Below are 16,305 nucleotides of genomic sequence, written 5' to 3' on the forward strand. Positions count from 1 at the left end.
AAAGCTGCAATGAAAGAACTGGCGAAGAACAAGGCTCCGGGAATTGATGGCATACTGATTGAGATATTTCAATAAACAGCTTTACTATAGACCTGGGAATTCTTACAGAACATAGCAATACACTTGTCGAAACTTGTCTGCCAACCCTATACATGGTCTTGGGCTCTCTCACCTTTGCATAGACATACCTAATAGTTTAGCCTGTCCACCCATCTATCCACTCATATAGCCACGTTTGCCTTCACTCAGAGTGTGTGTGCAAAAGGGTTCATCTTTGTTGTCTGTCCCTCCTATGCACCTCTCTATGTCTTTCTCTTCCTTAATGCCACTGTTGATCACTCACATTTGGGACATTGCTGTTCTCTTCACCCAAATCAATACTTGTCTCTACCTATCTAACAGTGTTCCCTCCCCTTCCCTCCAACTGCTTGCAACCAACAGAGAAAATTTCCTTCCATATATAAATCTTTCCTTGACTTTTTATAATAACTGACTAATACAATATTTGTCCTTCTGTGATTGACTTATTTCACTCAGTATAATGTCCTCCAAGTTCATTCACATTATGTGGTGTTTTGCAGATTTTTTGTTATTCTTTAGGGTTGCATAGTATTCTGTTGTGTGTATGTACCATAGTTTGGTTATCCAGTCTTCGGTTAATGGACACCTAGGTCATTTCCATCTTTTGGCTGTTGTAAATAGTGCTGTGATGAACATGGGTGTGCATATATCTGTTCTTGTCCTGGCTTTCACTTCTTTAGGATATACACCTAGTAATGGAATGGCTGGGTCAAATGTATTTCTAATTCCAACTTTTTAAGGAATTGCCATACTGCTTTCCACCATGGTTGCATCATTTTACAGTCCCACCAGGAGTGTACGAGAGTCCCAATTTCTCCACATCCTCACCAGCATTTGTTATTTTGTGTCTTGTTGAACTTTGCTACTAATGCTGGAGGAGCTCTGGTAGCGTAGTGCCTAAGGGACTTGACTGCTAACCAGAAGGCTGGTGGTTCAAACCCACAAGCCACTCCTTGGAGAGAAGGTTGAGCAATCTACTTCCATAGTGATACTGCCTTGGAAACCCAAGGAGGGATCACTATGAGTTAGGTCTGACTTGACAGCACATAACAACAACACAACAACAACTAATGCTGGAGCAAGATGGTATCTCATTGTTTTGATTTGCATCTCACGAATGGCTAATGTTCATGAGCATTTCTTCATATATTTGATAGCCGCCTGAAAATCCTCTTTGGTAAAGTGTCTATTCATGTCTTCTGCCCATTTTTTATTGGATTATTTGTCTTTTTGTTGTTGAGGTGTGTGAGCAACACTTTTTAAAGTGAAGAAAGGCACGTTGGGGGCAGAATGTGATATACACATTGGAAACTGCATGATGGGTAAACATGGTGGGAAGAGTGTGTGTGTGTGCGTGCTTGTGAATGTGTGTATATGTGTGTGTAATCTATATGCATGTGGTACATGTGTACATGGTTGTGCACATGTATATGTGTATATATGCATGTGTGTACATGTGTGTATGGTATGTTGTTGTTGTTGTTATGTGCCGTCGAGTTGGACCCGGCTCATAGCGACCCTTCCTTGGGTTTCCGAGGCAGTATCACTACGGAAGTAGGATTGCCCAACCTTTCTTCTGAGGAGTGGCTGGTGGGTTTGAACCGCCAGCCTTCTGGTTAGCAGTCAAGTGCCTTAGCCACTATGCTACCAGAGCTCCCGTGTATGGTATATGTATATGTATATGTATATGTATATATATGTATATATATATATATATATATATATATATATATATATATATACACACATATATATATATATATATATATATATATGTATACACGTGTGTGTGTATGTGTAAGTGTGTGTACCTTTATGTGTACACATAGTATATGTTTTCCTCTGTGAGTTGCTGCATTTGATTGTGGGTAGTTTCCTATTCTCTGGATGTTACTTGGTAGCATAGAGTTTTGTCACCTCATGAGAAAATTAGAATAAACTAATCTGAGTTGATATTTGGGAGAGTCTGCCCTATTTACCTCCCACATGTGGGCAAACATGTGTTACAGACACTTGTTGCAAGGCGGAGGTGTTATCCCTACCTCCAAGAGGAACAGACTGAGGTCCAGAGAGGACTGAGTACTTCTCAGCCCATGGCTGATCAGTGGCTTCACATCTCCTAGCTCCCATTGCAGTACTCCAAGCCAGGATGCAGCAAAGTAGTTCTGTGAAGGCAGTGATGTCACTAGGTGGATGCAGTAGTTATAGACCATACCCCTTGACACCGTCAAAAGGGGTGACACCAAAATGACCCCAGCATATATGGCAGCATCAGTAGCAGGAAGCCAGTGCTGCAGGGGAAGGGGCTGCCAAGGCATGTTGTCACTAGGGTTGGTATCACCTGTCATTCAGTACAGTAACCATCATCAGTCCTTCCCTTCTCCAGTGTGGTAACTCATCACTACATCACCACCCCCCTCACCTCACCTGCCAGTCAGGGTGCCAGCAGGAGAGCCGTGGTGTCAGCCATTGGTTGGAGAGAAGGGTCTCTGCCTTGGCCAATAGAAGAGGGGAGGAGCTGCAGAAGCCACAGGGCATGGGGCTGGAATGGGTTGGGCTGTGCTGCAGGGTGCTTGGCCCTGGTAGGGGAAGGGGTCTTCCCAGGCTTGCCTCCCCAACACAGGTGTGGGTGGGAGGTTGACACCATGAGTTACTGCACTGAGTGATACCAACCCTAGTGATGCCACTGTGTGAAGGGCCAGATAGTAAATATTATAGGCTTTGCGGGCCATATGGTCTTTATCATAGTAATCCAACACTGTCACTGAAATATGACATTAACCACAAAGAAACAAATGGACAGGTTGTATTCCAATAAAATTTTATTTATGAAACAGGTGACAAGCTGAAGTTGACCCATCGTTTGTTCCTGGTTTAAAGTACTGTCTGATTGAGATTCTGTCTGCATCCTTCTGATCTCCCTCTGGAATGCTCTATAATTAAACCCCTTTCCCCTTAAAGTCTGATCTGTTTATGTCTGAGCCCTGCAAGGCCTCAGGTCCACTTGAGCAACTGTCCTGCCCAGGCTTCAGGCCTAAACTGTGTCATTTGTATTGCACCAAGGAGACACGTGTGGGGAAGAGATACCTGTGAGAAAGCAAGCCTGAAGCTGAGAGGAAGAACAGCACCCATCCCTATAGCCATGGCACAGGCCTGGCCTACTGGCTGGCTGTGAGGGCAAGAGTCAGGCAGGAATGGTACATACATACAGCAGGTTAGTCAACCACTCCCTCTCAGTGCACACAGTTAGCGGGGAGTGCAGGAAAGCCAAGCACTGTGAAAGAGAACTGAAGGCGGAAGAGAGAGGAAGGGTGTGCTCCTGATAATCCTAAACAGACAACAGAAGCCTATAGTTTTTACACATCACTGAGCAGTGCCATAGAATAGTCCCTGAGGACTTGCTCTGTGCCAAATTCTGCTCTATATATGAGAGAGCAAACTGGCCAAGAACTTGCCTCTCAGGTCACACTTTCATCAAGAGAGACATAAAGCATTAATAAGTAAATTAGGTAAGGACTTTTGGCCATAGATAGTACTCTGAAGTGTACAAATCCAAGAGATTTGGAAGAGAGCTGGCCAACTGACTGGAAGAGATCCATATTTGTACCCATTCCAAAGAAAGGTGATCCCATAGAATGTGGAAATTATTGAACAATATCATTAATATTGCACGTAAGTAAAATCTTATTGAAGGTAACTCAAAAATGGTTGTGGCAATATATTGACAGAGAACGTCCAGAAATGCAAGCTGGATTCAGAAGAAGATGCAGAATGAGGGATATCATTGCTGATGTCAGATGGATCTTGGCTCAGATAATACCAGAAAGATGTTTACTTATGTTTTATTGACTATGCAAAGGTATTTGATTGTGTGGATCATAAAAAATTATGGGTAACATTGAGAAGAATGGGAACTCCAGAACACTTAATTGTATTCATGAAGAACCTGTACATAGACCAAGAGGAGGCTGTCATTTGAATGGAACAAGGGGGCACTGTATGGTTTAAAATCAAGAAGGGAGTGTGTCAGGGTTGTATCCTTTCACCATACTTATTTAATCTATATGCTGAGCAAATAATCCAAAAGGCTAGACTATATGAAGAAGAACATGGCGTCAGGATTGGAGGAAGAATCATTAACAACCCGTGCGTGATTCTCTGATGACACAACTTTGCTTGCTGAAAATGAGGATGACTTGAAGCACTTACTGATGAAGACTGAAGAATATACTCTGCAGTATGGATTACATATCAATATAAAGAAAACAAAAATCCTCACAATTGGACCTATAAGCAGCATCACGATAAATAGAGAAAAGATTGAAGTTGTCAAAGACTTCACATTGGCTGATTCTACAGTTGATTCCAATGGAAGCAGCAGTCAGGACATCAGACAATGAATGTTGTTGTTGTTATGCACCGTCGAGTCGGGCCTGACTCATAGCGACCCCTCCTTGGGTTTCTGAGGCCATATCACTACAGAAGTAGACTTCCCAACATTCCTTCCGAGGAGTGGCTGGTGGGTTTGAACCACCAGCCTTCTGGTTAGCAGTCAAGTGCCTTAGGCACTATGCTACTAAAGCTCCCACTCTGAAGATAGTGGTGAGATAAAGCAGTTGTGGTAGAGGTAGGGCAGATCCCATCTTTGAGATTTGGAATGCATTTCTCTTTGTGGGTATACTTCTCACATGCCCCATGATTCTTGCTTTGGCTTATGGACTTGGCCATGGCAGTGACACTGCATCCTGGCAGCTCCTGACACCACGCCCTCCATATGGATGCCGCATCTAGCCCAGTGAATGCTTGTCCTCACTGGAGCCTATACATCTTGGGGACACTCTTTTCCTGGTTCCTTCTGGTCTCTCCAAATAGCAGTCCTCAGTTTCTTTTATGTGAAACTTTCTGTCTACTTCTGTTGTATGATATATTTTAAAATTCAGAAAAAGAACAGTCATCTAGTAAAAATTCTCTCTTTTTTTTTTTTTTCCAAATTGCATCATTCTTTCGTTGCCAAACTGATGCCAGAATGCTTAGAAGTTTTTACTTTTGTTAGACCTGATATGATCTGTTTCACTTTTCCTTGGTCTTGTTTTTCCTGACACCCACCTCCTACTCCTTTCTGTTCTCTCCATTTCCTGTTAGCCTGAGGCTTGCTTTTCTTTGCTTCTCTGCTAATACAAGTCCCCTGTATCCTATCCTTGATCCTGTGACTTTCTACTTGGAGCATATTTTCTAATAATAGCTTTTTGAAAAAGTTAGTGTCCTATGTTCCAGTGTTATTATTTCAGAAAATTGATGCCCTCTGATTCATCCTTCACTGTTTTTGCTTTCTGTAACCTCCTTTTTTTTTTTTTAAAAAAAAAAAAAAAAAGTCCCTGGTGATGTTCTATGATTTCAGTATGATGAGCCCCTTACTGCTGATTTATTATTATTATATTAAAATCTGTTGTGCTAGTCATTAATTGGATCTTTCTATCTGGAAACCCATGGGAAATTTTCTTGAATTGTTTCCTTGTTATTTCTTTCTGCTTTCTCTGTTTTTGTTGTAAAATTATGTTATTTAGATATCTGACCACTTGTAATGATTTTCTAATTATGTATCTTTTTTCCATATTTCCTCTTTTTCTGTTAGTTCTACTTTCAAGTAGATCTCCTTTATGTTATATAACTACTCCTTTATTGAATTTACAATTCCTGTTATATTTTTAATTTCCAAGAGTTCCCTTTTAGTCTTTTGAATGTTCCTTATATAAAGCATCCTTTTCTTGTTTTATTGGATGCATCAATTTCTTGTATGTATGAGGATATGAAGTATGGTTTCATTGATGCTTTCATGCACCACATTTCTCAGATATCTCTCGTGCTCATTTATTTTTACAAGGACACTGAAAAGTTGACGGGAGAGTAATCTAGTCTTGCTAGCTTGGGAATGTCAGGTCAGTTTCTACAAGAGGAGTTATTCAAAATCCTTCTGAGAGAATATTTGAACCAATTTGGCTTTGCAGAGTTCTGGAAGCTGAGAGTGGGAGGTGGGACGTAGTCTCATAGTTTAGGTTTACAGATTTTAAGTTAATTTCAGTTTTTGTGCGGACCCCTTCCTCTCAGCTGTGCCTAGTATCCTGGATCCCAGGGCCCCTTGGTTAAATCTCAGCACTTTTTACGGAGCCGGGGAAGGGTAGCCACTTCTGAGGGCCATAAGGGATATTTGGGGATCTGATTCTCCTGTAGATTTTCACCCAATCCTCTGCTTCTCAGATGGGCTGGTACCCCTAATTTCAGAGATATTTTTGTCTTCCAGTTCCTGTGCCTTCTGAATGTTTCAAGGTGCAGTTTGGCTTTGCATCAGCTTTATTAATGGCCATGGAAGCATTGTTTCTTTCTGGTGTGCTGAGAAACTCCCACTTGCCTTCTTTCTTTTTCCTTCTAGCACCACCTTGATTCTTTTGGCACCGTTGTACTAAGTTCCTTGATCCATTGCTGCTGTTTTGGCAGGAACTGAGGAGGAAGCAGACAAAGCTTATGTGCTCAATCCCCCTTGACTCGATGGAGTATTATGATGGCCATTTATTTTTGCAATATGGCATGCCTTTCTTTGCAAGTACACTTTATTTTAGGAAGTAAAATTAAGAATCGTTGTGTATTCTTTCTTTGTCTGAAGTTGGCTGGAGACATCACTCAGTTCCACATGAGCTGCCTGGATTGACAGTGAACTGTGACAGTACTAGTAATGGCTCAGAAATGGCTCTGCTAGAGACCAGCCAGCCCCAGGCACACAGCAGATGAGTTCTGCACATGCTCAGTCCCATTGAGAGGTGGAGGTGAGTTGAGTCCCACATTGGCCCAAACACTACTTAGTTCTCTAAACCAAAAAACAAAACAAAGCAAAAATCACTGCCATTGCGTCAGTTTTCCAACTCATAGCGACCCTCATTGGATTTCCAAGGTTGTAAATCTTTATGGGAGTAGATTGCTTCATCTTTCTCCCATGGAGCAGCTGATGGGTTTTAACTGCGGCCAAAGGCCTTACTCACTGCACCACCAGATCTTAATTCCCTAGTGCTGTTGTAACAGAAATACCACAAGTGGATGGTTTTAACAGGAATTTATTCTCTTATAGTTTAGGAGGCTAGAAGTCCAAATTCAGAGTGCTAGCTCTAGGGGCTGGGTAAAGCCCCCTTGACTTTGGCCTTCAGCTCTGCATGTTCCAGGCCCACTGGAGCTAGAAGCTTCTTCTAACTCATATAACTGCTGGTTGCTGAGGCTGACAAACCCAAGATCAGCAGGTAACATGGCATAGTCCCAAGATTAGCAGCCAACATGACAGACCATTGATTCAAGTCCAGGAATAGTCCCAAGATTGGTAGACAACACAGCCTAAGATGTGCTAAAAAGCTAGAGACCTTTCCCAAAGCTTTGCCATATGTACTGGAAGTAGGCCACACCCAACGATAATACTTCTTCAACTGATCTGGTGCTCACAACAAATTCTACTTTGGAGATGACTATAATCTCATTATAAGGAAAAAAAATCCAGCTGCCAAACCACTCAAAAACGTGGTCCAGCCAAGTTGACACACAACCTTAACTACCACTCCACCTCCTCTGTGGACCATTTTGCTTGGCAAAGCTTTAACTCACTATCACCCAGGTGCTTTGGTGAAGCCCCAAGATAACCCACTGTGTTGACTCTTGCTCTAGCCATGCATCTACCCTATGCTGAGTGAAAATCCTTATGCTTGTGTGTTCTCTGGCTTCATATGATGGGGGTGGTGGTGGTCATCTTTCCTTTTTGGTGGCCCTTTGGAGGAGGCATCTTTTCTCAAGCTTGGCTGCCAGAGCCTGCACAGTGCATTAGCAGTCACCAATAGTGGTAATATTTCCTGTGTGCCAGGCATGTTGTGAGTACTTACATGAGTTACTCATTGGATCCTCTTGATAGACTTATTAAGTAGGTATTGGAATTATCATCTACCTCTCCATTTGTCAGATGGAAGAACTGAGACACAGAGAGGTCACAAGGAAGAAACACTGAGGCAGGGTTTGAATGCTGGTAATGAAACTGAGCTCATTTCCTCATTCACAGCCTGGTCAGTGTTTGGCTAGGAGGAAGGTTGGAGAAGGGGTCCAGACAGGGACAGCAGCAGTCTGTGCCTATCCAGGGCCAGGATGGATATGGACATACCTCCTGGTCTTGGGTGGTTGTTGTTGTTGTTATGTGCCGTCGAGTCGGCCCGACTCCTAGCGACCCCTCCTTGGGTTTCCGAGGCAGTATCACTACGGAAGTAGGATTGCCCAACCTTCCTTCTGAGGAGTGGCTGGTGGGTTTGAACCGCCAGCCTTCTGGTTAGCAGTCAAGTGCTTTAGCCACTATGCTACTTGGGTTAATACAGTGGTATTGCTCATGATGAGACTGGCATGGAGGTGTGCTCCAGGAAGCATAATGAGCAACTGAGTCTATGAACTCACTGAGTCATTTTTGCATGACTAGATGCTAAGTCACATTACCATCATTTTGTACTGGGTAGGGGCTTTTAGACCAAGTGCATTCTGGCTGCAAGTTCTAAAACCTTCTCCAGGAAAATTTATAGTCCTGAACCAGGGGAAACCACTGTGATGGGTGTATTCATATCAGTAGATATACCTGGCATATAAGAAATTTCAGGTCTATAGGCTGGATGATCATGTATGTTTAGGCAAAAGGGAATATACTCTTGACCATATATAAGGTTGGCAGATGACATTTCTGCATACATATTTGTATGTGCTGTAAAAATGTCCATATACCTAGAACTAACAGGGGGCAAAGTTATGATAATTTCTTAGGCACAGTCAACCACCTTGATGGAGTGAGTTGTTGGACCTCTGGATTTGGGACCATGGTCACAGGGGACATAAAGCTCAACTGGCATAACATGCTACACAAAAACATTGTGCTATGTCCTACTTTGGTGAGTAGTGTCTGGAGTCTTAAAAGCTTGCAAGCGGCCATCTAGGTTTAGCAGTGAGTCTTTCCTTGCCTGGAGCAAAGAAGAATGAAGAAAACTAAAGATGTATGGAAATAATTAGTCCAAGAGATTTGTGGACCATAAGAACCTCGACCTATATGACCATGAAACCTGTGGTGGCCGGCAACCACTGTCAACCACTGGGAAAAGGATCAGTGCAGCAGATCCTGGATAAAGTGGGAGAACAATGTGGAACAAAACTCAAAATCATAAAAAAGAGCAGGTTTACTGGTCTGATAGAACCTGGTGAGACCTCCGAGACTATGGCTTTTAGTTAAACTTAAGGTCTGGAATTGAACTCACTCCTGTGTCTTCTAGCCAAACAATAGACAGGCATATAGGGTGAACATTTACATCAGGTAGATACACTCCTTAGAGAGATCAATCATGGGCATTGTTTGTAGAAGGAGATAGCTCAGGGGGCAGGAAAATGAAGGAAAGGATACAGGGAAGAGGTAACTACAGGGAGGAAGTAGGAAGAGAGCTATTATGTTGTGGGGATTACAGTCAGTGTCATGAAACAGAATTTGTATGAACTGATGTATGGACAATTAATTTGCTCTATAAACTTTCCCCCAAATCACAATAAAAATTTCAAAAACCCCAGGTCTAGGAAGATGAGAGTAAGGTGTGCATGGTCCAAATGAGAAACGTTCTCAGTTGGGCAGGGCCTGGTTAGAATCCAGGTGTGGAATAAGACAACTATTTGCAGAAAGGTGATGCCACTGCAGACTCTACTACTGAGTTTTCCTGAAGCATCACTTCTCTAAGAATAGTTCCTTTCTCACCAAATCTCTTCAGTGGGTTTTCTTCCTGATGTGCATAAAATGACGGTGTTTTAGTTTGTCAGAATCATGGGCCAGTAACTCCTTAGTTCTCATTCTTTTAGGGCCCTTGTTCTATCCCCCACCCTGAGGGTGAGTCATGGTCACTTCAAAGTAGAAATTGGGAGAGGGCAGTGAGCTTTGAGAAGGGGCTGGGGTGTGCTATCCCCTCTCCATACAATACTGGAGGATCACTTGGCTTTCAGCACTGCTCACAAGAACTTCCTGCGGCCTTAAGAATAACCCTCTGGACTCGGGGGATTAACAGCTATTCTCCCCCTCCTCCTATTTCCTCACCTCTCGATGTCTTTTGGTTACAAATATGTTCAGACTATAATAAGGATTATAGTCAGTTATAGCTTGACTACCTGAATGGCATCACAAAACAAAATCAACACTCAACCTGGGCATTCTAGGCCATCTGTTAGCCCATTCAAAGAGAGCAGGCACCATATGTGCCAACAGTCAAAGGACTCAGGTGCTTGTGAACTGGATGTTGTCTCCATCAGGAGATGGATGCTAGAACAGTGCTATTGAGGAAGCCTGGAGGATGGGCCTAGGCAGACAGCAAGGTTGGCCAGGGTTTGGGGTAGCAGGTATGGCTCACACAGTAGGGCAGAGGTGCATGAAGTAGGCAAAGATGAGTGAGGATAGTTCAGCTCCAGTGTTTAGAATTAGGAGTGTGAAAGAATCACTCTTTAACAATGAGCTCACAGTATTGCCTGATAAATTATCGGAAATATAGGCATGTGGTTTCATCTCCAGAGTTAGAGTGGCTGCCTGTTGACAGTGGCCGTGGACATGGGCCCAGACTTTTAGCAAGCAGTTGGTGAAGTGTGTTTCAGAATGAAGGTTTGTTGATGGGTGCTTTTGCTTTGACTCCAAGTGCTAACTGTGGTATATTCAGGTCATAATCAGAATGCCAGGAGAGGCCAAAGGAGTGTGTCATAGAATGTGACAGGATATTGGAAATTGCCAAAAATATGATCAAAAAGTCTTGGTTATGTTAATGACACTCCATCTATTCATCGCATTTGCATGTGGTCATTAAAAGGTATTTCTACAAACCTACCTCCATGAAATATTTGCTGTGCAATGCTCATTGGAGCTGTTGTTGTTATGTGCCGTTAAGTTGGACCCAACTCATAGTGACCCCTCCTTGGGTTTCTGAGGCAGTATCACTATGGAAGTAGATTGCCCCATCTTCCTTCTGAGGAGTGGCTGGTGGGTTTGAACTGCAGTCGGGTTTAATTATATCTTCCCTTGATGCAACCATGTAGAGCACTACCATGAAAGAAAGTAGACTGACATTGCTGAGGGTGATGATGGCTATGGGATTGCAAGTTACTCCTTTTACCATTTTCTAAGTTTTCATGCTGTAGTTAAACCAAAAATGAAACCTGTCTCCATCCAGTTGATTCTAACTTATGATGACTCCTTGTGTTACAGAGTAGTACTATGCTCCATATAGTTTTCAAGGCTTGGCATTTCAGAAGCAAACTGCCAGACCTTTCTTCTAAGGCACGTTGGTGTCTCTCTGCCAGGGCCTGCTGAGTGTGTGGAGTTGGTGTGATCAGGCTGCTAGTTTTGCTGGGCACATTTGGCAGAGTGAGTGGGGGGCCAGGGACCCTTCTGATGCAGGATCATGAAGTTTAAGCTGGAGAGGAGAGGGAGAAAGGACACAGAGTGGTAACGATGAGGTCCTTGAGGGTCAGGGTAGTAGGGAAGAGTGGGGGATGGCCAAACTGTGGGACAGGGGGATTGCCATGGAAGGGTGACAGGTTGAGGTATGCAGGGCAGCAGTAGAGACCTGGCATGCTCCTCGATCCCTGTCTATGTTTCTGTCTGTAGAATGCAGTGACCATAGTTGTCACCACTGAAGGCTGTTCTGAGGACTGCATTAACTCACAAAGCCTGTGAAGCCCGGATGGGGGTGTGCTTCTTGCTTTGTGAGTGTTTGTTAAAGAGAAGGGAGCTCTGGTGGTGTAGTGCCTAAGGCATTTGACTGCTAACCAAAAGGCTGGCACTTCAAATCCACCAGACACTCATTGGAAGGAAGATTGGGCAATCTAATTCTGTAGTAATACTGCCTCAGAAACCCAAGAAGGGGTTGCTATGGGTTGGGACGACTCAAGGGCAGTGAGTTTTGTTTGGTTTTTGTCAAAGAGAAAGGGGCTGAGCCAGCATCAGGGCTGAGAAGGTTGGTAGGAGGTAGTTAGGTAGTTGTGAAGTATCTCTCCCCTGCTGTGTCCCCTGAGGCCTGGCTCCCAATGAGTGGGTGAGTAGATGGTGTAGAGGAAAGCTTGTGTTCAAGGATCCTGGCCAAGGCACTAGACCTCATTGGCTCTCTTAGGAAGGTGTGTGACACCATGAGGTCTGCCAACAATATGTGCATCTGAGAAGTAAGGCAGGAAACACCCTCATTGTAGATACTACCCCCTATCCTGTCCAGCCTGACTCATACTTGGGGTGACTATGTCTTATTGCTTTGATGTTTGCAGTTCAGGAAAATTTTGTTAGTGAAAGTCACCAGCCTCCATTTCCCTGTGGGGAAATCGTCCTTGCCTGTGTAAAGAGAGAGTTTCTATTATGAAGGTATGAAGGGGAAATAATATGGAGCCCTCTGGGGTGCCCAGCCCTCCTCACTCTGCCATCTGAGTGATCTGTGTTAAAGTGCAAGCCCAATCCCATGGCTTCCCTCTTTAAACCCTCTGCTGTTTCCTCTGGGTGACACTATCCTGCCCCCCCACTGTGCATAGGCTCTGCTGCTAGTCTTGTCACTCTTCCTCCCCTACCAGAAATGCCTTCAGCCCTTGTCTCCACCTCCCTGCCTGGGTCGTACTGCTACTCCCGTGGAGATGCCCCCTTCTACATCCCTGTGCTAGGCCCCAAGGCCCCACTCTCTGTAAAAGCCATGCCCATCCTGTCCTTGTGAGCTGTCTTCCTAAGGACAGTGGATGAAATGGATATTCCATTGGGGGTGCTATAGAGGAGACCATTGTTGCTTAGCAGGTCCTGGCTGCATCTTGAAGCCCCAGTTGGGGACATACCCAAGTGGGAATGGATGCACAAGGAGGGCCACCTGCCTATCCTTTCCAGGGATATCCACATGTCTCTGTGAGTAGTAGCTTGCTCTGAGGCCCTTGACAGCAGGTGGCTGCAGCCCTATTCAGGGGCTTATGCACGAAGTGGCTACCCACCCACCAGGCAGAGTTTCTGAAGGGACAGTGACAGCACATGAACATGGGTTCCCTGGTGGTCAGTGCCAGCTCATGAGAGTCCCCATCCCCACCACTGGGAGCCCTTGCTCCTTGAGATTATTTGGCTTGGTGTGACAGAACTGTAGGACTGCAGTGTCTGCTGGGACAAAATGTATGTCCTCAGCAATGATTTACTATTACTTGGTTCTATAAAAATGTATGCCCTGTTGTTCCCATGGGCATTTTAACTGAGCTCAGCACATATTTAAATACTCACTCTGTAAGACTGCAACTTCTCATTCCATATATACCAGTCTTCCACCACCCACAAGACAAATGCTGTAATAAGCAGAGTCTGAAATTATTCTAAGAGACAGGCAGCTGGTTGGTCAGATTCTGGAAACAACCACCTTGATCTCTGGGACTCAGTGCAGGTCCTTGAGCACATGACCTGCCAGACTGGCTCCACCCTGGAAAGGGGACACAGAAGACGGTGTCCTTGGGCCTCAGCATTTTGAACCAGAGGGATGGGCTGAGTGTGGCATGGGCAGATGGGATACCTGCTACAATTGTAGACACTGGCTCTGTCCCATGACTGTGTGCCTGTTCTGGGCCCTGAGTTTCAGGTGGATGTTAATACTGAAGAGGGCTGCTGGGAACATCCCTGGAGGGAAGAGTGGGGACCTGGAGTGCACGTGTGTATGATATCAAAGGTGCGTTGTCTCAGTCATGCAGAGCACAGACATGGAAGGCCATGTGGGCAGGGTGGGGATCCCATGGCTATCCCTTGCCTGCCCTCACAGTCATCCCCTGAGAACAACTCTTGTGTTGACTTGAGATCCAGGCTCCTGTACCCACCCACTGACCACAGTCCTGGGTCTTCAGCTCCCTGAAGGATGTGCTTGTGGCTGCCTCATGTACCTCAAGTCCAATAAGGACAGAAGTCCTCATTTGTGTGCCCAAATCTGCTCTCCTCTTCCTAAGCTTATTCCCTCCAGGTTGCCTGTTCTCCACACTCCCACTTACTCTGGCCAACGCTCGGGGCGGGGCTCAGGTATTTCAGTTCTTCTGCCCAACTCATGTGCCCCCTCCCATGGCCACCTCTACCTGTCCACTTCCTGTACTTTTGCGAGGATTTCAGGTATATAGCTCTGGGATATAGCTCTTCTTCTACTTTTCTTTCTTTACTCTTCACTTTTTGATATTGCACTGTTGTCTTATTAGTCTCCATGTATGGCACACAGTCATGTTTGGGGGATATTTATGGTTCTTTGTAGAGGAATAGTGGTATTTAGAACTTGTAGGTTCCTGGCACCTGGGAGGTTGTAGGAGTACTTGGCCTTAAACAGTCATGTAACCTCTCTAATCTTGCAGCTGACTGAGGAGCAACTTATAAAGTGCATGTAAAACCATAGCCCTTTGAAGAGATGGGTGTCTTCATGCCCATTATGGCTGTCTTGGTGCATCTGGGGGAGATGTGTGGTGGTTTTCCTTAGGACTTTGGGAGGCATCTTCTGCTCAGCTTTGGCTCTGGGATCCACAGGTGCACAGGAGACCAGAGAAGGAGGACACACAAGGAGACAGCCAGGCAATGGGAAACTGTTGGGACAAGAGCCTGACAGCCGGCTCCTGGACCCTTGTCTCAGGTCTGCCCTTACAAACAGGTGACCCACAAGGTGACCCTCTGGGTGTGGCAGCATTTTCTGTAAAGATGCAAATTTCAATTTCTGTGGGACCCTGGTAGGGTTGAGGTAAAGTAAGTTAGAGGGAAGAAATCAGGACAGGTGCTTTGTACCTCAAGTCTCTTATTATAACGAACAATGCTGTGTCCTAATGATTGGGTCTTTGAAGTAGGCCCAAAGCCTTGGAGTCTAGGTTGACTGGGGAGAGCTCCTTGAGAGCTTCCTTAGCCAAACCCATTTCTACTTTCTTTTTCATGAGAGGGGGTAGAGAACTTAAATCAGAGTTACAGACTTTTATGGTGTTCTGTCTAACCCAATTCCCCAATTTTTTTTTTTTGGTAACTAACTTCCATTGAATTTTTTCAAAGTATTCCACTTAGTGTTGGTGGAAACAACTCTCTTTTCACATTTGTATGTTCTGAGATATATACTATCTAGTTCTGCTACATATTCTTGTTTGTTCAACCAGCTTGGACAGGAGGGATGCCCTCATGGAGTCCAGTGTTGGGCTGTGTGCAATAGGATGAAGGTTTGATACTCAAGTCCAGCTAATGTATCTTAAGGCAATAGATGGCATGGTTTATTCCTCAGGTGTATTGTGTGGAGCTCGGTGTGTATCTTGAACCAGGACTACTAGACAGAGCTGTGCTATTCTTCATGCTAGCTATACATTTACGCTGTATTTGCATGTTCTCTCCCTCCAGCTTGGAGCCAATGCCCTTCTCTTTGTCAGTGTGAATGTGTATGGGGCCTTCGTGCGGATCCTTACCGAGCGCTCCCAGAGGAAGGCTTTTCTGCAGGCTCGCAACTGCATCGAGGACAGGCTGAAGCTAGAGGACGAGAATGAGAAGCAGGTCAGTGCTTTGGGCTGCATCTGGCCCTCTGCTCAGTGACAGGCTCTCTTGTGGGGACATGGAGGCACTGAGTGGAGGTCCTGGCCTGCCAGGGTGTGCTTAGTGGCTTCAGGGCCCAGCTGCCCACTTTGCTTTTTCCTGGCTAGCCTTTCTTCTTTGCAGGCTACTTGCTGCTTGGGCCCTTGGTGAACTGCAGAACTGGGGCAGCGTGGAGGTGGGTGTACTTGGTTTTGGAGACACTGCCACCTCTGGCCTCCCATTGGCAACTCATTTGTCCTCACTGAGCCTTTATTTACTCAATGGTCAAACAGAGCTATAACCCCTATGAGGTTATATCAGAATCAAGTGATTCCATAGAGAGTGTGAGAATCACATTGTGCTGAGGTGTGCTGTGAAGTGGGCATGTGGGTGAGCTGTGTTCTTGTTGTGTAACCTGAGCGGTGGACAAAACATTTCCTGATGGAGGAAGAACCCCAACTTCTGGCTTGAGGGACCCTGCACATGAAAGTCCTCACTGAGCCTCAGTCCTCACTGAGCCTCAGTCCTCACTGAGGTTGTGTAACCTGAGTGGTAGACAAAAACATTTCCTGATGGAGGAAGAACCCCAATTTCTGGCTTGAGGGACCCTTGCACATGAAAATCCTGTTCTTCCAGCAGAT

At 44.9% G+C, this 16,305-nt stretch overlaps 1 protein-coding gene across 1 annotated transcript in view; it reads left to right on the forward strand.

The window, feature by feature from the left end:
* Positions 1-16,305, forward strand: part of ADCY1 (adenylate cyclase 1) — a 452,328-nt gene that overhangs the window by 57,448 nt on the left and 378,575 nt on the right. Inside the window, 1 exon segment of the mRNA XM_007944142.1 lies at positions 15,497-15,646. Coding sequence (XP_007942333.1) covers positions 15,497-15,646 — 150 coding nt within the window.

The sequence above is a fragment of the Orycteropus afer genome, unplaced genomic scaffold, assembly GCF_000298275.1.
Source record: "Orycteropus afer afer isolate SDZICR_OR568_19922 unplaced genomic scaffold, OryAfe1.0 scaffold00121, whole genome shotgun sequence".
Taxonomy (NCBI): Eukaryota; Metazoa; Chordata; class Mammalia; order Tubulidentata; family Orycteropodidae; genus Orycteropus; species Orycteropus afer.